Source organism: Canis lupus, chromosome 7 (assembly GCF_003254725.2).
Source record: "Canis lupus dingo isolate Sandy chromosome 7, ASM325472v2, whole genome shotgun sequence".
Lineage (NCBI taxonomy): Eukaryota > Metazoa > Chordata > Mammalia > Carnivora > Canidae > Canis > Canis lupus.
In genome coordinates, this window is record NC_064249.1 from 76,958,572 (window position 1) to 76,982,499 (window position 23,928).

Consider the following 23,928-nt stretch of genomic DNA (forward strand, 5'->3'; position numbering starts at 1 on the left):
CCATAATGCAGACAGCATTAAGCATCAAGACTGTGACAAATACCACTGTCAGACCAGCAGCCACATTACTAAAATGTCAGTAGGAAAATTACCCTTCTATTCACATTTCTTATAGCTATGGCATAGTATCATCATTTAAAATTTAGTCTTCTGCACTCTTACAAAAACAATGAAGCCTGACTTACCTAATCAAAAGGAGTAATAGTTTCCATATAGTCTTGAGATTTCTGGAAAACGTGCTATTTACAGAGCTGTAACTTACTGAATTTTTGAAAGAAAATAAATTTTCCACATTCTACCTATGTCTCCCTCAGGACCTTTGCAAGACTAAGTGTCTTGGATTCCAGAAACCCTGCTTAGTCCACGGAGAATGCACAATTGGAAACTCTTTAAAAAGGTGCAATAAATAAGCCAAATTGGCTTCCTCTTATGTAAATTCAGGCAGGTGTTGTAATGTCTATATTTTGCTAGTTTATCCTTTAATTCATTCAACAAATATTGACCCACCTACTTTTGAATGTCAGACCCTGTACTAAATGTTAGGTAATCAATGGTGAGCAAAGCAGTCTCTTCTTTTTTATTACTTATGGCACATACAGCATCAGAATTACCCTTACATAAATCAAAATGAAGAAAACTTCCCAGAATGCTATCATCACTAGTTGTTTGATTTTGTGACCCCATAATCTTCATGGTCTCTTCATTGTTCTTATGGTAAAAATGAAGTCCTTCACATGCTGTGGAGCATGTGTAAGAATTTACTTTAGATAATTTTTAAGAAGATATTCCATTGAAGAAGTGATGCATACAGTGGAAGTCTTTTTTACTCCTTTCTTTATTCCACAACTTCTTTGCAAAATAACAAGCAGAGTACCCTACCTGATTTTTATAGAGGAATAAAGATTCCATCCAGATATACAAGTCAAATCAAGTTAGAAATGCCCAGGCATGCATTAGTTCCTAAAAAAGTATGGAAGGATAATGTAAAGGTGAACTCAAGAACATGAAAAGCTTTCCAATGTTTAAATATGATAAATACAAATGTACATTTGGGGTTTAGATTTGAATATTTAAAAGCTGGAGGAATATAAAAATGTTTCAGGAAAAAGTCATGTCTTCAGTATTCCTACAACCCTGTCACTGTCATCTGACAAATCACAGGTAGATAGATTTTTGTATTTATATGCAGAAATATTACTAGAGAGCACTATTATAAAGAACTGATGAATCACTGATCTCTACCTCTGAAACTAATAATACATTATGTGTTGACTAATTTAATTTAAATTGAAAAAAATAACATAAAAAATAAAAGAATCCCAGTTGTATATATAAAAAAGAAACAAATTATTCTTAAGATACTATCATTAAATATTAAAATACATCATGTCCTCAAAAACAGAAATATTAGAGATTTTTTTCAATCATACATTTCTCTAAGTCTTTTAGAAAGATTTTCCTTTTCCTTGAAGATACCTAGGCTTATTCACTTGTAAGCCTAAACCAGGCACCAGCAGATTAAAAAAAAAAAAAAAAAAAAAAAAAGATGTTCTCAGTTCACTCCAGCCAATTAAGGATAATTTATTCATGGAGAACTCAGAAAAAAAATTCATTCACTCATTCAACAAAGTATTTATTAAGTGTTTATCATGTGCCAAGTGCTGTTTCAAGCACTTCAAATTGAATATGAGCAGAAAAGTCCCAGAGCTCATAAGCTCTTACGTAGAATCAGAAGGACTAAGTCTAGCCTACAGTCTATGTGCAAACTGGCCAAGTGAGCCAGGGTAAGACATATTGCACTTGGGGATGTTAGGTTCCTTATGTAAAAAGTGAAGAAACTCTCAGCTCTAAACTTCTATGGTTTATGATATGGATAACAGCAAATAGAAAATGCCTCATAAATGAAGAGGATATTGGTATTAAGAAACATTTTCCCACTTAAGAGGATGAATTTCTGTAAACCCACTCACATTCTCTTTCTAATCCCTTAATATAAAGGTAAATGATCTATTCCCCCAAGAACCTTGTTTGGATGTATTCTAAGCTGGCTCTGAAAGCATTAATCTTGGAACACCTGGGTGGCTCAGTCAGTTACATGCTAACTCTTGATCTTGGCTCAAGGATCCTAGGATCAAGCCTCCCTAGCCGGCTCTGTGCTCAACGGGAGTCTGTTTGAGGATTCTCTCTCAGCTTCTCCTCTGCCCTGCCCTTCATTCATGCTCTCATTCTCTCTCTAAAATCAATCAGTCAATAAAAAAAAAAAACACAGGGCAGCTTGGGTGGCTCAGCGGTTTAGCACCGCCTTCAGCCCAAGACATGATCCTAGAGACCTGGGATCGAGTCCCACATCAGGCTCCCTGCATGGAGCCTGCTTCTCCCTCTGCCTGTGTCTCTGACTTTCTCTCTCTCTCTCTGTCTCTATGTCTCTCATGAATAAATAAAAATCTTTAAAAAAAAACACATTAATCTTAAATTCTAAGCATTAAAGTACTCAAAATATTGGAAATGTTGAAATTACATCATCATTATCAAGGTGACATACAATATACTCACTAGAATAAGTAACATGAGGGCAGGGATTTGTATGTGTTTCATACAGTCCTTTGGCCCCAACAGCTTGAATAGTGTCTACACATAGTAAAAATTTTATATATACTCACATATACTTGGGGGGTTTTGTTTGTTTGTTTGTTGTTATTGTTGTTGTTGTTTCTCAGTGGGGTCAGCCAAGCTCTACCTAGATCAGTAGAACTGGTCAGCTAACTCATAGATTCATAAACAATAATAAATGGTTATAGTTTTAAGTCACTGTGTTTGGGGACATTCATTACATACCATTATTGTATCAATAGATTACTGGTACAGGTGGCTTCTAGAATCGTAGGGAGAGCTGAAGAAGTAGACTCTTGGGCCATTATCACAGCACAGACTCCCTGAGGTCAAAAAGTTGTACAGCCAAAAGATTCCTTGCTAAGTTGACAAGCTACAACTACAAACCCTGACTCCAGGACCTTCTCACTTTTGCTGTGATCAGAAATCTCATGATGGAGCCACCAACTCAGGACCATGCTACTGCTATTACTATTGCTAAACCCCATCCTCAACTAGAGTTACATCAGAGCTCAATAAACAGCAAGTAAATGCAGAAACCTAAATCATCACCCCAAAATGTGACATGATATTATTGCACAAAAACCAAAGATAAAATCCTAGAAGAAGTAAGGAACGTAATATGAACAATCATATTACAGTATTTTAAATGTGGCATTGGATTAAACAATACATCTTGGAATCTCTAGAAAAAAACATTGAATGACAGATCCCACATTCGCCCTCCTTGTTATGAGGGATTAATAATCCCTCAAGCATTTAAAATATTTACTAGGAAATCCAAGTTAAGGGGGCTAGCAAACCATAGAGAACTGTCTTTAATACAACCACAAAAAAATAAATACAACTACAAAATTGCAAATGATTGACAGAACTTGCTGCAGACAACTGGAGTGTCAGAATAAAGATGTAGTTCTCACTTGGAAGCTGAGTCAATTACTTCTGGAATATATTTGGAAATCTGGAGCTTCTTTGGATTAGTTGGAAGATTTTTGAAGGAATAAATGCTCACAACAGAGACTTCATGAAAGAACACAGTATAAGGGAAGCAAGAAACAAAACAAAAGAAAGACATTACAGAATTTTATGTAAAGAAAAAAAAACTTAGGTAGGGTTTCTTTCCTAAATTCTTGATCTAAACTACATTGTGCGTTCTTTACCCCATCTCTCTAGTAAATAGCTATTCATTTTCTTTATTCTATCTCTTTTTACCACTCCCCTGGCCCATCGTGAATATGGTCCCCCAGGTGATCTGATGGCATAGCTATGATAATAAAATAATAAAGCATATAGTTCCTGTCATTTCACTTGTATGGCAAAGACTGACTAGTATTTCTGCCTGCTTCTCATTCCTCTCAAGCTCCCAGATAGATGACATTTCTCAACCTTGGTGTCAGCATGTGACATTAGTGTCCAATGGAAGGTGAAGCAGAAATTATATTCTTCCCATGTTAGCCAAATAGATCCCTTGAGCAATTATTTACTCTATCTCTTCCCCTGATGAAAAGCTCAAGGCATAGCATCTAACAAAAGATTCTGAGGCTTAGGAATTAGTCAAGCCACAGGTAGAAAGAGGTAGGGTCCCTGCATTACAATGTGTAGAGTCTCCTCTTGAATACTGACAACAGACACTTATGAGGTCAGAAAACAGATTTCTGTAGTGCCATGCCACAGTACATGTGGGGGCTTATTAGTAAGGGATTTATCTACCCCTGACTAATATGGTTTGCTACACCAAAAAATGTTATCAGTTTTGTACTGCTGTGTTTTTCAAACTAACCATGGTGAACGACTAGGGTTCTTTTTGTTTTTAATCATTTTGTATTTTAAATTTCTGAGGTAGTGTGGGTTGAAAACTTTGTAAAATATAATAAAAATAAATAACTATAAAATTAAATTTAAAAATAATAAGGATATCCAAAATATAAACACAAATTTGTTATTACTAAAGCCAATGGACATTATCAAATTGCTATGAAGTTCCTAAACTTTTTTGCTCCAATGTATCCTTTCACAATCTCTTTTTAAAATTACAGTCATTAGAAGCACCTGGGTGGCTCAGTTGGTCAAGTATCCAATTCTTGGTTTCAGCTCAGATCATGATCTCATGGATCCTGAGATCAAGCCCCTCAGCAGTCTCTGCTCAGCAGGGAACCTGCTTGAGATTCTCTTTTCTGCCGCTCCCTGCAAGAGCATGCGCACTCGCTCACTCTCTAAATATAAATAAATATTTTTTAAAAATAAATAAATAAAACCTCAGCTTTTAAGACCTAACAATAGGAAAACAAATAATTCAGTTGAAAAATGGGCAAAGATCTGAACAGATACCTCAGCAAAGAAGATATACAGATGGCAAATGGGTAGATGAAAAGATCCTCCATATCATTTGTAATTAGGGAAATGTGAATTAAACAATGAGATACCACTACACACCTATTAGAATGGCTAAACTCCAAAGCAGTGACAACACTAAATGCAGGGAGGAAAGAGAGCACAACAGGAATTCTCATCCGTTGCTGGAGGGGGTACAAAGTTGTACAGCCACTCTGGAAGACAGTTTGACAATTTCCTTTAAAACTAAATACTAAAATAAAATAAAATAAAATAAAATAAAATAAAATAAAACTAAATACTGCCTTATATAGAAATCCTATCTACACAGAAGCAGACACATGAATGTTAACACTGTTATTTATCATCACCAAAAAGTGAACGCAATCAAGGCATCCTTCAATAAGGTGAATGTATAAACAAACTGTTGTATCTGTAAGATAAAACACTATTCAGCAATTTTAATAAATAAACTACTAAGCCATGTGAAGATTTGGTTGAATTTTAAATGCATGTTGCAAAGTGAAAGAAGCCAGTCTGAAAAGGCTACATACTTTAGATTCCACTTATATGACACTCTATAAAAGGAAGAGCTATAAAGATGGTAAATATATAAGTGGGTGATGAAACTATCTGTAGCGATGGATATATGGCACCATGCATTTGTCAAAACCCATAACACTTTACAGCAGAAAGAATGAACTCCAAAGTACACAAATTTTTTTAACAAATCGGTTAGCAGATAGAGGGATCACAGGGTAGACTACAGACTATGACAAAAGTATCTGACTGTACTATAAACATCTGAAACAAACTAACTGAAGGGGGTAGGAGACAAAGGTACTGGCCAAGCATTGGAAATTAGTGAAGTCTGTAAAATGGAAGACAAAATAAGCTGTACACAAGCACAATACTCTAGTCTATAAAATCATTTCCCATAGAAGAACAAGTTAAAAATTCAGAAGTCTCTAAGCAATACCCTAGAATTGATCAAGTAAGGAAAGGTGTGGTACAGCATGGGAGCCATATTCCTCTGTTGGAGTGGAAGGTTACAAGTAAGAAAGGGAGGAGGCTATAATGGTCCATGTGGCAATGGATACGGTTGGAGACATCAGTATGAGCTCATGCTTGGTTTGATACAGATATAGATAGCTACATGTAGAAATATTTATAGATAAGTATACATACATAAGTTAGTACCACACATGTGTTCCCTTGCTGCTGGCTTAGAGGCCTAGAATCATTGACATTCCAGTGGCAGTGAGCACACCTAGTAACCAGTCATGGTTTATAGTACCAACCTCCGATAAAAGAAATCACGCCTTCTTGGACAAATTGCTGATTCCAGGACTGAGGCAGGAAATATACAAGGTGACCCTGGAGCATCTTGTAGTCCAGAAAGTAAAGAAGTATTCAAAAAATGCCTACTATGATGTAGTTATGTCAGAGGAACATGCTGGAGCCAAATGAAAGAGCTTCCAAAGTCCAAAGCTAGAATAATTCGAGCAGAAAAATAAAGTAGCTCTGGCTTATAACCCAAGCATAAAGTAAATATCCAGGAATCAATGCTGATATAAATAAATGACTCAATAAATAAATAAGAGAGAAGAGATAAATCTCTCATGCAGTGGAATTCCAAATACTCTATGTAAACACTTTGCCCTCAAGGAGCATAACTCCCAATGTGGGCTTCCTTCCAAAACATACATAGTAACTTCCTTCCAAAAGTACAATATGGACCTTTTATGTCACAAAACACCAGACCAACCCAACATTGCTTGTGTTGCAGTATTTGAAAGCATATGCTTTCTTTGTTTAAATTTATTTATTCATGAGAAACACAGAAAGAGAGGGAGAGACACAGGCAGAGGGAGAAGCAGACTCCTTGCGGGGAGCCCAAAGCAGGACTTGATCCCAGAACCCCAGGATCATGCCCTGAGCCAAAGGCAGACGCTTAACCACTGAGCAACCCAGGTGCCCCTGAATATACTTTCTTAAGAAAAATCTCCGTGGAAACTTAGTGATAAAAGAAATAAAATAGCCTCCACATTGAAATTTCAATTTCATTAGGACTCTTTAGTGTATATGTAATAACTCAGTGATTTAAGATGAAAAGAAGTATTGGGATGATACTAGCCAGCTTCAAAAAAGTTAATCTGAGGACGTCATCCATGTTTTTGCCCATCAAAAGCACTTTTACTATCATAATATGTAAAGATTTCTCAGTTACCTTTTGCATATCAAAAGGGTGGAACTCTGGAATTAAACCAGAAGTCTAAATGTCTGTGTGAAGCTTAAATAGAAATTTTTCTTTGTATCCTTATAAACTTTGGAGAAAAGCTATATTTAGGAATGATTTAAATGCTACATTAGTTTTCTAGGGCTACTGCAACAAAATATCACAGACTGGGTGGCTTAAACAACATAAATTTAATTTATTTGCTTTCTCATCATTCTGAGGGCCAGAAACCCAGGCAGGGTGGGTTTTTGGTCAAGCATCTCTTTCTGGCTTATAGATACTACTCATTAAGTCCTCACAGGGCCTTTCCTTGGTCACACACAGAAGAGAGCTCTCTGGTGTCTCTTCCTCTTCTATCAAGGACACCAGTCCTATCATATTAAAGCCCCACCCTTATGACCTCATTTAACCTTAATTATCTCTTTAAAGGTCTCATTCCTAAATACAGCCACATTGAGGTTAGGATTTCAACAAATAAATTGGGGGAGGACACAATTCAGTCCATAAGAGATGGACAGTCGAATTTCACTTTTTGGGTGACCTTTTGCTTTCCACACATCCATTATGTTTTCAGCGTATTAAAACTGTCTAGTAAAATTAAATATAAGGCCTGAAGCTAGCCAGTACTACATCCTGTTATTTCTTTTAGATGTTTATAGACTTCATACTTTCACCTTTCTTGGCAGTAATAAATAATGTTATTTATGTTCCTATTGCAAAATAAAAAAAAATAGAGCATTACTACTTCCTTTTATTTTACCAGAGGAATCTGAAGAAGAAAATATATTACATAATTTATTCAATACAGTCACAGAAAAATAGCAACATAAGATTAAGACTTAGTGTAGCAGGCCTTTCTATCCATGTAAGGTTGGTTTTCTATTTGCTTCTCATGATACTCAGCAGTTAGACATAATACAAAGCCTTTTACTTCTACATTCTCTAGTTATTTAAAGAACATAAAAGCTTCTTCAGTTTCACCTATTATTTAGATAGAGCCATTTGAGAGTTTTCATTTCCACCTTTTTTTTTTTTTTTTTTTTTTTTAACAAAGGAGCCCTGGAGGCTCAAAAGACAAACTGGACTTGTCTGGTGAGTGGGGCCACAGCAGGAAGAAAGGTCAGAAATCTTAAACTTCACACCATTTCAAGGAAATCATTGAAGACCACAAAAACGTATGTGTCTGTAAAACACGTAGGTTCACAGATTCCTTCATGTTGAGATGACATATTCTCTTTGAGCCAACATAGTCACCACTCATGTCTACAATCACTATTTGACCTTAGAAAAACTATGATTATTATATTATCAATTGACAGGAAAATGTGGCAGCACCTCTGGAAAATTAAGTAATCAAAACATGTTAAGAGAAGTGAGGCAATGTGAAGAAGAGAGAGCTATCCTAGAAAAAAAAAAAAAAGGAAATCACCTTTGAATCTCTCATCAATTTCCAGTGGATGTTTTGCTGAAAGCAGTTGTAAATTTATGACATGTACAAATTTCAGCAGCCTCCCATGTAGGTATGGGCTGAACCCATTAATCAGTGGGCTAGGAGCTGACAATGTAGCTTTTTTGTTGTATCAAAAATTTTTAATGAATATATTTGATATTATGTTTGATATTATACTTGACATTTGATAAATTTAAGGTGTAGGTGTTACTTTGATAATTTATATGTTGTAATATGATTTCCATTGTAGCGATATTTATCACATTACATAATTGTGGTACAATATTGTCCATATTCATTATGCTGTGTGTTAGAGCTCCAGCTTATTTGCTTCTCATTACGTGTTTGTGCCTTAACACCAATCTTAACCTCCTCCCCTGGTAACCACCACTTTTGTGAGTTTGACGTTTTGAGATTACACATGTAAGTAATATCACACATATACAATGGAATACTATTCAGCCATGAATTTTATATTTGAAATTGAACTTTCCAAAGGGCAGCAGGTATGGGGCCCCAAGAGAATCCTCTCGGCTTTCTGTGTACAGTAGTCCCCCTTTATCCATGGTTTTGCTTTCTGTGGTTCCAATTACCTGCAGTCAACCAGCATCTGGAAGCAGATGGTCTTCATTCTGATGCAGAGTCAGGTCAGCAGCAGCCTAATGCTACATCACATGCCTGCATCTTTCCGCTCACCTCATCCTTTCACATAGGCATTTTCTCATCTCACAGCATCACAAGAAGGGTGAGTACAACACAGTGTTAGAGAGATACCACATTCACATAACTTTTGTCGCAATATATTGACATAATTGTTCCGTCATTATTAGTTACTGTTCATCTCCTATTGTGCCTAATTCATAAATGAAACTTTATCAAAGGTATGTATGTAGAGGAAAAAACGGTGTACGTAGAGTTCAGTACTATCTGTGATTTCAGGCATCTGCTGGGGAAGAGTCTTAAAATGTATCCCCCATGGGAAGGGGGGCTACTGTAGCAGTTTCACCCCTCCCTTTACAGTTGGTCCAGGTTCATTTGGCAGCTGCTGGGCGGGCTGACAGAGTGTCTGCTCTCCCTCCAGCCCCTCAGGTTTGCTCAGAGGGGTTGCCTGCATTCCTGCTTCTCCAACGCTCCCTGACAACAGAGTACTTAGACACTGAATTTAATTAACTGATCAATTTGTTTCCTTTCCTTGTGCCTCTCTTTTAAGACAAACCATGTTGATAGAAGTGGTGTCTGTTGTCTGAGGTGTTTGTGTGTGCACGTGTATACGGGTATATTTTTATAAAGATACAACTATGTGAGTGTAAGCTACTTCTTTGCCAATACAGAATAGAACTGGAAGAACAGAAGGAAGTTAAGAGATGACTAACCCAAAACCATCATAATGAGAACACTGAAGTCCAGAGAAGTGAGGTAATTTACCCAAGTCGATGAAAGCTCCCTGGGGTTCTGAGCTCGAGGCCATTCTTTTGGTAGACCACAGTTACTACCTCCCCGCTTTCTTCTGAATTCCCTCCTGCCTTCTTCTCCATCTCTGTGGTGGCTTCCATAGCAGCCCTGCCTCATTAACATCCGTGCTTCCACACCCAGTTCCACCCTCCCACCTCCTCTAGTGCTGACATGCTTGTCCAGGGATCTTCAAATGAATGACTACAATGACCTCATGTGCATAAAATAAATTTCAAGTGTTCCCCCTGAGGCTCTTCTGCCCTCCTCTCACTGCCATTGGCATATAGAGGACCACTCGGTGGGCCAAGTGAACATATAGCTGGACCACTTTATTCTCCATATGCCAAAAGTTCCCACAAATGGGTTTCTCCTCCCGTGTGTCCTCCCTCTGCAAATCACTCCATTATTCCAGCCATCCTCCCAAAGCAAAAACCTGGAATTAACTCTTGAACCCTCTTTTGTACACATGCACATACCATTTATCTGGTTTCCCCCCTAAGTCCCTTGGGAATCCACCTTCTCGTCTTCATCTCCACCATCACTTCCTCGGTTCTGGGTGTTCTCTCCAACACATTTTGAGGAGAGACTATTCCTCCTTCCAGGGGGCTCCCGTGGTACTTTTCTTGTTCACTTCTGGTGAACTATAAGCCAGTTCATGAGACTGAGTTAGTTCCTCAGAAGAATTCCCAAAGGAAGTACAGCAGCATGAGAATATTCACTCATCTAAACACCTTCAGAGACTACAGGCTTCAGGAGGAAAAATGCTCCAAGGTCACCATGTCACCACACTGAATATTCAGAGCTATAGCTGAAAGCACTGATTACCATTTTTTCTGTGAGGATTATTAGTCCCATCACTCTACATTATGTGATTGTAAATCCTGATAACAAGCACATATTTTGCAATCATTCTTTTTTCTACAGTATAACATTTTAAATCTATACAAAATTCTGGAAATGTCACAAGTTGAAACTTACAGTTTTTTTAAATAATATTCAGTATTATCAACATTATAGACTTTTCTAGCTTCCCCTATTTAAAAAAACTTTGCTGAAGCGTATTTATTTAAGTGGATAGCTTGATGAGTTTTGGCAAATGAATTCCATCATGTAGCCACAACCACAATCAAGATACAGATCACTTCCAGCACTTTCTCACTGCCTTTTGCTATTGTCCCTCCTTGCCTGTCTCCCCATCCCCACTGCCACCCCAGCCTTAAGCAAACACCAATCTACTTTTGTTCACTATGGTTTTGCCCTTCTTAGAATTCTGTATGGTTTTTATATAGAATTTCATTAGTTTTTATTGCTGAGGATTATTCTAGTTTATGAATATATCCACTTCATTCACCAGTTGGTAGACATTTGGATTATTTCCAGCTTGGCTCTAAGAAATAATGTCAGTGTAGACATTTACATGCTAGTCTTAGTGTAGACTTGGGTGAAAACCTACAACTGTAATTGCCAAATCACATGATAACTATATGTTTATCATATCAGTTTCGCATCCTTTCCAATACTTGGTGCTGAAAAGCGATGCTTAATTTTTTTTATTTTAGCTATTCTGGAGAGCATCTTGTGGTTTTAATATTCATTTTCTTGACAATTGGTAATGTTGACCGACTATCCATGTGTTATTGGCCCTTTGTACAACTTCTGTGAAATGCCTGCTTAAATACTTTGTTAACTCTTAAAAGCTTTGGCTTCTTATTTTTGAGTGGAAAGTTTTTAAACATGTATTCTGGATAAAACCCATTCTTCTGATGTATGTTGGGTAAGTACTTACTTTAGTCTGAGAAGTGCTTTTTCATTTTCTTATTTAAAAAAAAAGGTTTAAAATTTCCATAAAGTCCAAAGGATCTTTCATAGCTCATTTTTTAGAACTGCACTTAAATAATTATTGTCTACCCAACAGTTATAAAGGTTTTTTCCTGAAAGTTTTATAGCTCTGCATTTGGTTGATGGGCCATTCAAGTTGTGAGACACAGTCTGTTGCTGAATGCTGTTGCCTTTTGGTTTTGATTTTGTTTTCTTTTATTTTCTTTTTCATACATATATCCAATACCCCATAGCACCATTTTTTTAAAGGGCTCTGCTCTCACATGACATTGAGTTGCCTTGGAACCTTTGCCAAACATCAGTTTGCATGTATACGTGGACCTATTTCCAAACTCTGTTACATCGATCTACAAATGTATTCTTTACCCAACACCACACTACCTTGACTCCTGAGCTTTGTAAGAAGTCTTGAAATCAGGGCAGCCCCGGTGGCGCAGCTGTTTACCGCCGCCTGCAGCGGAGGACATGATCCTGGAGGCCCTGGATTGAGTCCCACGTCAGGCTCTCTGCATGGAGCCTGCTTCTCCCTCTGCCTGTGTCTCTGCCTCTCTTTCTCTCTCTGCATCTCTATGAATAAATAAATAAAATCTTAAAAAAAAAAAAGAAGTCTTGAAATCAGGTAGTATAAATACTTCAACTTTGTTCTTCTTTTAAAAATACTTTCGGCTATCCTAGGTCTCTTGTTTCCATATAAATTTTAATTATCACCTCTCGGCACCTTCTACAAAAGCTTGCTGTGACTTTGACTGGGATTGCATTGAATCTATAAATCAACTCGGGAAAAACTGCCATCTTAACTCTCATGTCTTCCAGCATATAAGCTGGTATCCTGCTCCATTTATTTAGATCTTTAATTTCTCTGTTTTCAATGAGCAAGATGTGTGGTTTTCACATATCATTTGTTAAATTTAGTCAAAGAAACTTTATATTGTTTTTGTAATAAGGTTGGTTGGTAAGCAGTTATTTTTTCCCTGATATGTGTAATTGAATTTTTAACCTCAACCTTGTGAGTTGTGACCTGCCCCAAAATTACTTTTTTTTTTTACTTTTCTTTAGATTTGCTGCCCACACAATCATGTTGCAAAGTTAATTTTATTCATCCCCAATCTAAATTCCTTTTACTTTTTTTTCTTTCTTTATAGGACTTTTTCTTCTTTCCTTTACTTTCTTTCCTTACAATGTCAAGAGAACACCATGTCTTGTTCCTGACCTTAACCTACAAAGTATTCAGTTTTTCACTGTTAAGTATGATGTTAAATATGATGTTACTTACTAATTTATCACACCTGTCTTCCATCAGGTTGAGGAAGTTACTTTTTATTACTAGTTTGCTGAAAGTTTTTATTGTTTGTGTTGACTACCACATGCTTTTTGACCCCTCTAGAGAAAAATCATTTTTTATTCTAATGTAAAAGAATATATAATATAAAAGAGAATATAGCAAAATATATTGGTTGATTTTCAAAATTAAAACAACCTTGCACCACTGAGATAAAACAACATTTCTCATAATTATTTTTGATATATTTTACAATTTGATTTGAGCATGTTTTGTTAAGGGTTTTTACATACATATTCAGAAGGGATATTTTTCTCTTATCTTCTAGTCTTGTAACTTTTTTTGGTCTGGTATGAGAGTACACTCACCTTATAAAATGGGTTGGGAATGGTTTAATTGCCTCAATGTTATGCAAGAGCCTTGTAGCTTTAATATTACTTCCTCCTAATTCACCAGTAAAACCATATGAATCAGGAGATTTCAATTTAGGAAGATTTTTAATCATGAATTAACTTCTTTCACTGATAGAGGGCAATTCGGGTATCTGTTCCTTCTTCAATTAGTATTGGTGAGTTTGATTTTTCAAGAAATATGATCATTTCATTGAGGTTGTTTCTGGTTTTCTTGTTATTTCTTCTTTGGCCAGTGAATTATTTACCAATGTGTTGATTAAATTTCAAATGGTAGGATTTTCCAAATATCTTTCTGTTATTAATTTAGAATTTAATTCCTTGGTGACTATAGAACATATACTATGATTTAATCCTTTTATATTACTTGAGAGTGGTTTTATGTCTCAGCATATGATTTATCTTGATAAGTAGTCATGTGCACTTGAAAAGAGTATGTATTGCCCATTGTTGGGTAGGGTGTTCTAAAAATGTCACAAAAGGGCACCTGGGTGGCTCAGTTGGTTAAGCAAGTGATCATGCCTGGAGTGAGCCTCCATGCTCAGCTCAGTGGGGAATCTGCTTGGGATTCTCTCTCTCCTTCTCCCTCTGCCCCTCCCCCCACTCATGGGCTCTTACATGTATGAGCTCTCTCTCTAAAATAAATAAATAAATACATACATACATACATACATACATACATACATAAATTTTATCCCATGCTGTAATAGTCATTCATGAGTAAACTTGTCTCAAGTTCCTACCTGCTTTTGGTAATTTTCCACTTTTTATCCAGTTTTTATAATTATTGTCAATGGGAAGAATCATTTAACTTCTTTATATAACCATTTAGTTTGCACATTTCATTTTAAATATTTCTTAAATTTCATTCTGATTTTGATTCATGAGCTTAAGTGTTTTTTGAATTTTCAAAAGTATAGGGGAATTAATTATATTTTGTTATCGATTTCTAGCTTAATGGCACTGTGGTCAGATAAAATGATACTAGATTTGTGCTCTCCTTTCATATTTGCTTTGTGCTCTTCAACATGGTCTACTTTTATAAATATTCCTTGAGTGCTTAAAAGAGTGTTGTTTAAATCTTGAGTGCATGCTTGTATTCAATCACACTGTGGCTTTTCAAGTGGTTTTCATCTTATTTATTTTATGCTTAAACTATTTATGAGAGAGTCGTGTTTTTAGAAAATCTCATTTTTTAGTGTTTAACTTTTAATATAGATATATTTTATTAACATTCCATAAAGTTTTAAGTATCTTTACCTTCCTCCCAAATAGTGTATTTTTTTAAAGATTTTTATTTATTCATAAGAGATACAGATAGAGAGAGGCAAAGGCACAGGCAGAGGAAGAAGGAGGCTCCATGCAGGGAGCCTGATGTGGGACTTGATCCCAGAAATCCAGGATCATGCTCTGGGCCAAAGGCAGATGCTCAACTGCTGAGCCACACAGGCATTCCATTTATAAGATTTTAATTTGATTTATATCTAATGACCTCCTTCCTGTCTGGTTTTTATTCCTATGCATGTTATCATTATTGTCATTGTTCTATGTTGATTCTTGCTTTGATTCCATATTATGCATTTATTTTTATTCCATGTTTCTATCACAGTGTCTTATGAGTATCTGGTAGCAGAAATTTTAAGTCAGAAAATTCAGGAGCAATAAATATATTTTCTCAAGAACTTTTTGAAAACCGTGGCTATACCTACAATTCAAATAAAAATTGATCCATGACAAATTGACAGGTTTGAACTGCATAAGTCCACTTATATGTGGATATATTTTTTCAATTTAAATTCAATTTAATTAACATATAGTATACTATTAGTTTCAGAGGTAGAATTTAGTGATTTATTAGTTGCATGTAGCACCCAGTGCTCACTGTATCCAGTTCCCTCCTTAATGACCATTACCCAGTTGCCTCATCCCCTCACCCACCTCCCCTCCAGCAATCCTCAGTTTATTTCCTATAGTTAAGGGTCTCTTATGGTATGTCTCTCTGTTTTCATCTTATTTTTTCATTTCTTCCCCATGTTCATCTGTTTTGTTTCTTAAATTCCACATATGAGTGAAATCATACAGTATTTGTCTTTCTTCTGATTCACTTGTTTCACTTATATAATATATATATATTATATAGAATATAGACAATATATATTATATAGAATCTCTTTATCTTCTTTTACTCTTTACTCTTATCTCTTTTACTTCTTTGTCCATTCATCTGTAAATGAACATCAGGGCTCTTTCCATATTTTGGCTATTGTAGACATTGCTGCTATAAACACTAGGATGCATGTGCCCCTTTGAATCCCTAGTTTGTATCCTTTGGATAAATACCTAATAGTGCAATTGCTGGATCATAGGGTAGTTCTACTTTTAACTTCCTGAGGAATCTTCATATTTGAATATTCGCCCTTTATCTAATAGGTCATTTGCGAATATCTTCTCCCATTCCATACATTGCCTTTTAGTTCTGTTTCCTTTGCTGTGCAGAAGCTTTTTATCTTGATGAAGTCCCAATAGATTGCTTTTGTTTCCCTTGCCTTTGGTGATGTGTCTAGCCAGAAGTTGTTGTGGCCAAGGTCAAAGAAATTGCTGCCTGTGTTTTCTTCTAGGATTTTGATGGATTCCTGTCTCACATTTAGGTCTTTCATTCATTTTGAGTTTACCTTTGGGTATGGTAAACCCAGTTTCACTTTGCACATGACTGTCCAATTTTCCTAACACCATTTGTTGAAGAGACTGTCCTTTTTCCACTGGATATTCTTTTCTGCTCTGTCAAAAATTAGTTGATCACAGAGTTGAGGATCTATTTCTGGGTTCTGTATTCTGTTCCACTGATCTATGTGTCTGTTTTTGTGCCAGTACCATGCTGTCTTGATGATGACAGCTTTGTAATACAGCTTGAAATCTGGCATTGTGGTGCCCCAGCTTTGGTTTTCTTTTTCAACATTCCTTTGGCTATTCAGTGTCTTTTCTGACTCAATACAAATTTTAGGGTTGTTTGTTCCAGCTTTGTGAAAAACATCGATGGTATTTTTATCAGGATTACATTACATGTGTACATTGTTCTGGGTAACATAGATTATAACATGTAGTAAATACATGTTTAGATTTACTCATGTAAGTACTACCTTCTTAAACACCACTCATTAAAAAAAATAAATAAATAAACACCACTCATAGTTTCCTCTGACACCTTCTTCCTTGGTTGGGTTTTTTCCCCCTGAAATAAATCCTTCAACAGTTCTCTCAGTGAGGGTCTATGGATGGTCAACTATTCCCATTCTTTGTCTGACAATGTCTTTATTTCATCCTTAATCTTAAAATATCCTTTAGATATATAGAATTATAATATACAGTTGTGTTCTCTGAAAACTTCTATTGTAATTTCAGTTGAAAAGACTGCCCTCGGCCTGTTATTCCCTTTTTGAGAATCTGTCTTTTCTCCTGGGCTACTTTTAAGATCTTTTCTTTGTCTCTGATATTCTTCTATTTCACTTGATATTCCTGGGTGTAAATTATTTTTGAATCATACTTAAGTCTCACACTTCTTAAACTAAAGAATTCATGTCTTTGATTTTGGAGAAATACCAAACGTTTTTTTAAATATTGCCTCTCTTCCTTTTCTTCTATGCAAAGGAATTTCTATGTGATGTATTCTGGATCTTTTAAACCTATTTTTCTGGTCCCTTTACTTCAGTTACATATATTTTAATCTCTTGAACCCTTGTGCTGTATTCTGATAAATTTTCTCAGCTCTGTCTTCCAGTTTCCTGTTTTCCCTTCAAATGTTTATGTCAACTGAGTTCTAATTTCAAATAATATATTTTTTTATTTATAGATGTTCTATCTTTCCATCAAGTACAGTTATTATTTTTCATGGACTTTTGTTTTTCCTCATATTTTTTCTTTCTTGGTTTTGTTCTCAATAATTTTTAATGTATATACTCAACAGACAATATATAGGAGCTCTAAATCTGAAGCATTTCTTGTCAGCTAACACTTGTTCTTGGTAGATTATTTTCTCAATTGTTCTATAATTTGGACTTGTTATCACTCTCAGGGAGACTTTATTTGCAGGACTTTTCCTTTGCTGGTTGGAGATTTATGTCTTCCAAAATGTTTTAATTTAATTTTTTTCATGACCCTTGGATATATCATCAATCTGGACTACCGTTTATTTGTCTATGTTTCCAATGAGATAGCACTTATACACTGAAGTGAACATCAGTTAAGTGCACAATTCAATGAGTTTTGAATAATGTATAAACTGGTGTGACTGGTAGACAAATCAAGATACAGACCATTACTATCATCCTAGAAATTTCCCTCACTCTAACTTCCAACCAATTCCGTGCTTCTCTAGGGAATGACTGTATTTATTTCTATTGCTATAGAACTTCATAAAATTACCATACTACATTCGTTATTTTATGTCTTGCTTATTTTATTCACCACAATTGCTGTGAGATTTATCCATGTTGTTTCATGTAATAAGATTATACTTTTATTTTTTTACTGAGAACTTTATCACAGTGGGTATTGAATTTTATCAAATTATGTTTGTACCTTCTATTGATTTGATCATCTATTTGTATCTCCTTCATTCTGTTAACTTGGTGAATTACACTGATTTTTCATGTTAAATTGATTATGTGTTTCTAGGATTAACCCCACTTTATCTTACCATATTACCCATTTTTAAAAATTGTTGGATATGTTGCTAACATTTTTCAAGGATTTCTGCACCTATGTTCATAGTAGATAATGCTCCTTAATTTGTTTGTTAGATTCTTTTCTGGTTTTAATATTAGAATTATGCTAGCCTCATAAAAATGAGTGTTCCTTTTTCATGAAAAATTTCGGGAAGAATTTGTGTAAACCTGGTATAATTCCTATCTTAAATACTCATGGAATTCACCCATGAAACCATCCAGGTCTGAAGCTTTCTTTATGGAGTGTTTCAAATATATAATATCCATATTCTGCAAGGTGTAGAATTATTCATATTCTTATTATGTCACTTCTGCTGTGTTGTTCTGCAAGGAAGCTTCCATTTTATCTAAAGTAAGGAATTTATTGGAATAAAGTATTTACAATATTCCCTTATATATTTTTGTCTCTTAGATTTGTAGTATTATTTCCTCTTTTATTTCTAAATTGGAAATTTGTATTTTCCAAATTTTTCTCTTAACTATTCTTGTTCAAGGTTTATAAATTGTATTAATTTTTTCAAAGAACCAAGGTTTGTCTGAATAAACATATCCTATTGTTTTGATTGATTGATTTCATTGATTTCTATCCTTACCTTCATTATTTCCTTTAGTTTTGATTTGTTCATCTTTTTCAAACTTCCTATGGAAGAAAATTAGATCATGGATTTTAGCCTTTTTCTTCTTAAAATAATCATTCAAAGCAATAAATTTCCTGTAAATACCATTTTTCTGCACCTTACAAACTTTTATTTGTTATTCCACTTTCATTCATTGTAAAATATGTCATAATTTTTCTTATGCTTTCATCTTTAACCCACTAATTGTTTAGAAGTATGCTATTTATTTGCCAAATATTGGGAGATTTTAACAGAGTTCTTATCATATTTGTATCTAATTTAATTGTATTGCCATCATAGGACATATTTTATAACATTTTAGTCTTCTGAAATTTATTGACATTTATTTTACACCATAGCACTTGGTCCATATTGTATAGTGTTCGTTTGCCCTAGAAATGTGTATTATACAATTGTTGGGTATAATGTTTTATGAATATCAAATAGGTCAAAGAGGTTGATGATGTTACTGATATATTGTGTATTCTTTCAATTGCTGAGAAAGGGTTTTTAAATTTTCTCATCATTGTTTTGTATATTCCTCCTTTTAGTTCTCTCCATTTTTGCCACATGTATTTTTAAGCTTTACCATTAGGCACTCACACATTTATGTTTGTTATTTTTTTATGTATTTTTCTTTGTATCATATAAGTTGTTACTCTATCTTAGTAATAATCCTTAGTTTGAAATATGCTTTGTATGACATTAATATACCTTCACCAGTTTTCTTATGTTTATAGGTTGCAAGGTCTGTTTTTCCATTCTTTTATTTTCTCTCTGTGTCTCTAGGATTAAAATGAGTTTCTCAGAAGCAGCATAATATTGGGCTTTGCTTTTTTATCTGATAACCCTCACCTTATAACCCAGCAATTTATAATGTTAATATGACTAGATTTAGGACTACCATTTTGCTTTTTTAAGTTTTTCACCTATTTTTTTCTTCAGTTACTCCTACTATAAATTCTTTTCGTATGATTCAATTTTTATTATTCCACTTTATTTCCTTTAAAGATTTAGATATACCTTTTTACCATTTTAGTGGTACTTAAAGAATTACAATATGTGTCCCTTATTTATCACAATCTTCTTAGAGTTAATAGTTAACCAGTGCATGCAAAATGTAAAAAACTTACAAGAGTATATTTTCATTTAATTATTCTGATCCTATTTAACACTTACACTTGTTATAGACCCCAAATTATTATATATTTTTCAATAAGTTAACTCTCTATTTAAGAAATTAGGAGAAGAAAAAGCAACAATTATATTTGTCTACATGTTTATCATGTAGTTATTTTTCACTCTTAATTGTATGTCCAGGTTTCCATCTGGTATCACTTTCCTTCAGGTAGAAGAATACCCTTTACCATCACTTTTAGTTCAGACCTGCTGGTGATGAATTCTTCCACTTTCACTAATCTGAATATTTATTTCATTTCTTATTAAAGGTTATTTTTGCTGAATATCAATTTCTGGGTTGGCTAAAGTTTTTTTTTCTTTTTCCTTTCAGAGATCCTCATTGTTATCCTTCTTTATTGCATATAATCCTTACTTTCAATTTTTTTTTCTTTATCTTTGACATTCACCATTTTGACCATACTGTGTGGAGAGGAGAAGGAGGGGATCATTTATTGTGTTAGGAGTTCTCTGTGCTCCCTGGACTTGTAAGATAATTTTTTTAAACAAATTTGGGAAATTTGGAGATATTACTCTTTCAAATTTTTTTCTCCACCATTCTATCTCCCTTTATCTTCTAGGAATTCACTTACACATATGTTGTGATATTCGATATGGTCTGATATTGTCCCACATACACTGGGGCTCTGGATTTTTTTTTCAATCTTTTTTCATCTTCAAAGTAGATAATGTCTATTGATTATTCTTCATATGACCGACTTTTTCTTTTTCCATTTCTAATTTGCTATTAAGCCCAATCCATTAAGATGTGAATCTGAGATACTGTACTTTCTCTGTCATCCTATTTCCACTGGCTTTTTGAATAACTCCCACTGCTTTGCTGAAGTACCACATCTATTCACTTATTGTAACCACCTTTTCCTTTAAGTTCATATTACCATATTCTAAATAGTTGCCTTAGTCACTGTTAATTCTAACATATATTCCTAGTGACTACTTTTTCTCTTAACTATTACATTTTCACTAATTATTCTCATATGTAATAATTTTATGTTGTATAGTGGACATTGCAGATGATATGACAGAGATTTTTTTATTCTATTATTCTATTCTAAATAGTGTTTAGTCTGTTCTAGCATGTCATTACCAACTCATCATTTGTACATATGTAGACTACCTTTTGCAATTGAAGTGCAAAATGAAGTTAAAATTTTCTTTTAACCTTAGAGCCTATCCTATTGTTAGGACATATTTTTTCCTACATTGTAACTCCTCTGGGATTTCAATGGAAAAGGCCAAATGCTCCTAACTTGATGAGATTAAATTTCAATCTTTTCCCCTCCTGTGGTGAAGAAGCTAAAGTTTTGCTTAGATTTTCAGCCTTTATGCTGTTGCTTTCTTCTAGGCTCCTTTAGTTCTCCCCCTGCACAGTTCATGGGTAAGCTAAGTATATATGGATGGTGTTTACAAGATTTCTGGGATCCTTCTTCTGTGGCTCCTTCCTCTTTAAGATTTCCTTTCTCAACTTCTAATGTTTCTGGCAGCCCTGAATTCCACATTTAATACTGCATCCCAATAAGACAGTGATGTTTTTCTGCTTGAATTCTAGCTACTTTCACAATGTGTGGACTGAGAATTGTTTTCAAGAGAAGACCTACATAAGTGAAAACCTCACCCAGTGCATTTGTTTCTTTTAAGGGTCAAACTTTTACAGTTTCAGGCTGTTTTTATTTATTCTTAATGGTTTCCAATAGTAGTGTTTTTAAAAATATTTCATGTAGTTTCTAATTGTTATGTGCAAGAATTAGCCTGATAAAAAGTATCCCACTGTTTCTGGATCTGGAGCTACTCAAGGTATATTTAAAAATGAATTGCTTAGGAGAACCAGACAAATGTCAATGTAAGCAGGATTCAATTTAGCATTGCTGTCTTTAAAAGTGCAGTAAGAGGTCACAAGCAAAGGCATGTGGGTGGCCTCTAGAAACTGGAAAATGGAAGGAATTGGATTCTCTGGAGTCTCCAGAAGGAATAATGCCGCCTCCCTGTTGAAACCTTGATTTTAGCTCAGCAAGATCTATATTTGGCTTCTGACGTCCAGAACTGTAAGATAACCAATTTGTGTTGTTTTAAACCACCAAGACTATGGTAATTTGCATGACAGAAATGTGAAACTAATACAGGTACCTAATTCACTAAGTCAATGCTGGGATTCATAAGATAGTGACTATGAAAAGCAAAGCAAAGCCCACAAAGTGTCACTATTATCATCACTGTTGTTATTTTATTACACAGAGAGTACAGTCAGCTTCAGATGTAGCCCCAGGCAGGACAGCTCCTGAAGGTGGCTCAGGCCTGCACTCAGCTCCCTGAGCAGTGATCTGAAGGGGGAAAATGCAGAGACAGAAGAGTGATGCAAGCTTCCTCTTGTGTGCTACCTCTACACAGTCACTCCCTTTGCAAAGCCTTTTACTACCTGTATTTCAATTACTTAGGAAGCTGTATCCAGATGAACTCTGCAGCCCTGCCCTTGATTTGGAAAGAGGGTTCACTACAGGCCTCCAGGAAAATGGAAGTTATCTCAGAAAAGACTTAGTTCACCCTTGGGCCCAAGAACATCCCCATCATTTAAGGGGGACACACACGTAAACCTTTCTGTATAAATCGCCAGGAAAAGGAAATTCATAAGCTCCCTTTGGGGACTGACTACAGTCTCAAAACTCTTAAAATCAAGTTATCAAAGGGCTGTGGGGCTGCCACTTCCTAAAGAATGTGAAGGTCCATCTAGTCCAGGGGTCACTAAACATTTTCTATAAGGAGGCTGAGTCAATACTCATGAAGGAAAAGACATTAGGGTTCAAAGCCAAGAGCCAAGAAAGAATTCTTGAGACATCTTTGGTGCAAGAAGGTGATTTTATTAAAGCACGGGGGCAGAACTACTAAGAAATCACTTGTATTCTGATGATAATCACAGTGATGTAATTACTGTCGTGTGTAACACCGGTCCTTTTTCGGTGTTCAAGATGTCGAAGCGAGGACGTGGTGGGTCCTCCGGTGCAAAATTCCGGATTTCCCTGGGCCTTCCGGTAGGAGCCGTCATCAATTGTGCTGACAACACAGGAGCCAAAAATCTGTATATTATCTCTGTGAAGGGGATTAAGGGACGATTGAACAGACTTCCTGCTGCTGGTGTGGGGGACATGGTGATGGCCACAGTGAAGAAAGGCAAACCAGAGCTCAGGAAGAAGGTACATCCAGCAGTGGTGATTCGACAACGAAAATCATACCGGAGAAAAGATGGTGTGTTTCTCTATTTTGAGGATAACACGGGGGTCATAGTAAATAATAAAGGTGAAATGAAAGGTTCTGCTATTACAGGACCAGTCGCAAAGGAGTGTGCAGACTTGTGGCCCAGGATTGCTTCCAATGCTGGCAGCATTGCATGATTCTTTGGTGTATTTGTTTAAAAAAAAATAAAAATTATTTGTAAAAAAAAAAGAAAGATGTTAGGATTCTAAGCCCATAGCCAAGAAAGAATTCTTTAAACATCCTTGGTGCAAAGAGGTGGCTTTATTAAAGCACGGGGACAGACCCAAGAGCAGAAAGAACTGTACCGGGGTCATGAGGAGTGCCCATTTATACACTTCAAGTTAGGAGGGGGTTAGGGATAGAATCGGTCTCTAAAGGAATTTTGGAAGCAGGGTTTCCAGGATCTTTAGGGGGCCACATATTGTTGAGACAAGGTCATTTATTACCATCTATTAAGATCTTAGTCACGAGACTCTTGAGATGTATACGGGAGAGTTATATGCTTAGGAGATGATTGCTAACATGTATCTTGGGAGA

General features: G+C 35.4%; 1 protein-coding gene across 1 annotated transcript; it reads left to right on the forward strand.

Moving 5' to 3' along the window:
• Positions 1-23,081: 23,081 nt before the first annotated feature.
• On the forward strand, positions 23,082-23,583 carry LOC112648089 (60S ribosomal protein L23-like). Its single transcript, XM_025429546.3, has one exon. It carries the CDS (start codon positions 23,106-23,108, stop codon positions 23,526-23,528), a length of 423 nt encoding a protein of 140 aa, XP_025285331.1. The 5' UTR covers positions 23,082-23,105; the 3' UTR covers positions 23,529-23,583.
• The last annotated feature ends 345 nt before the right edge of the window (positions 23,584-23,928 follow it).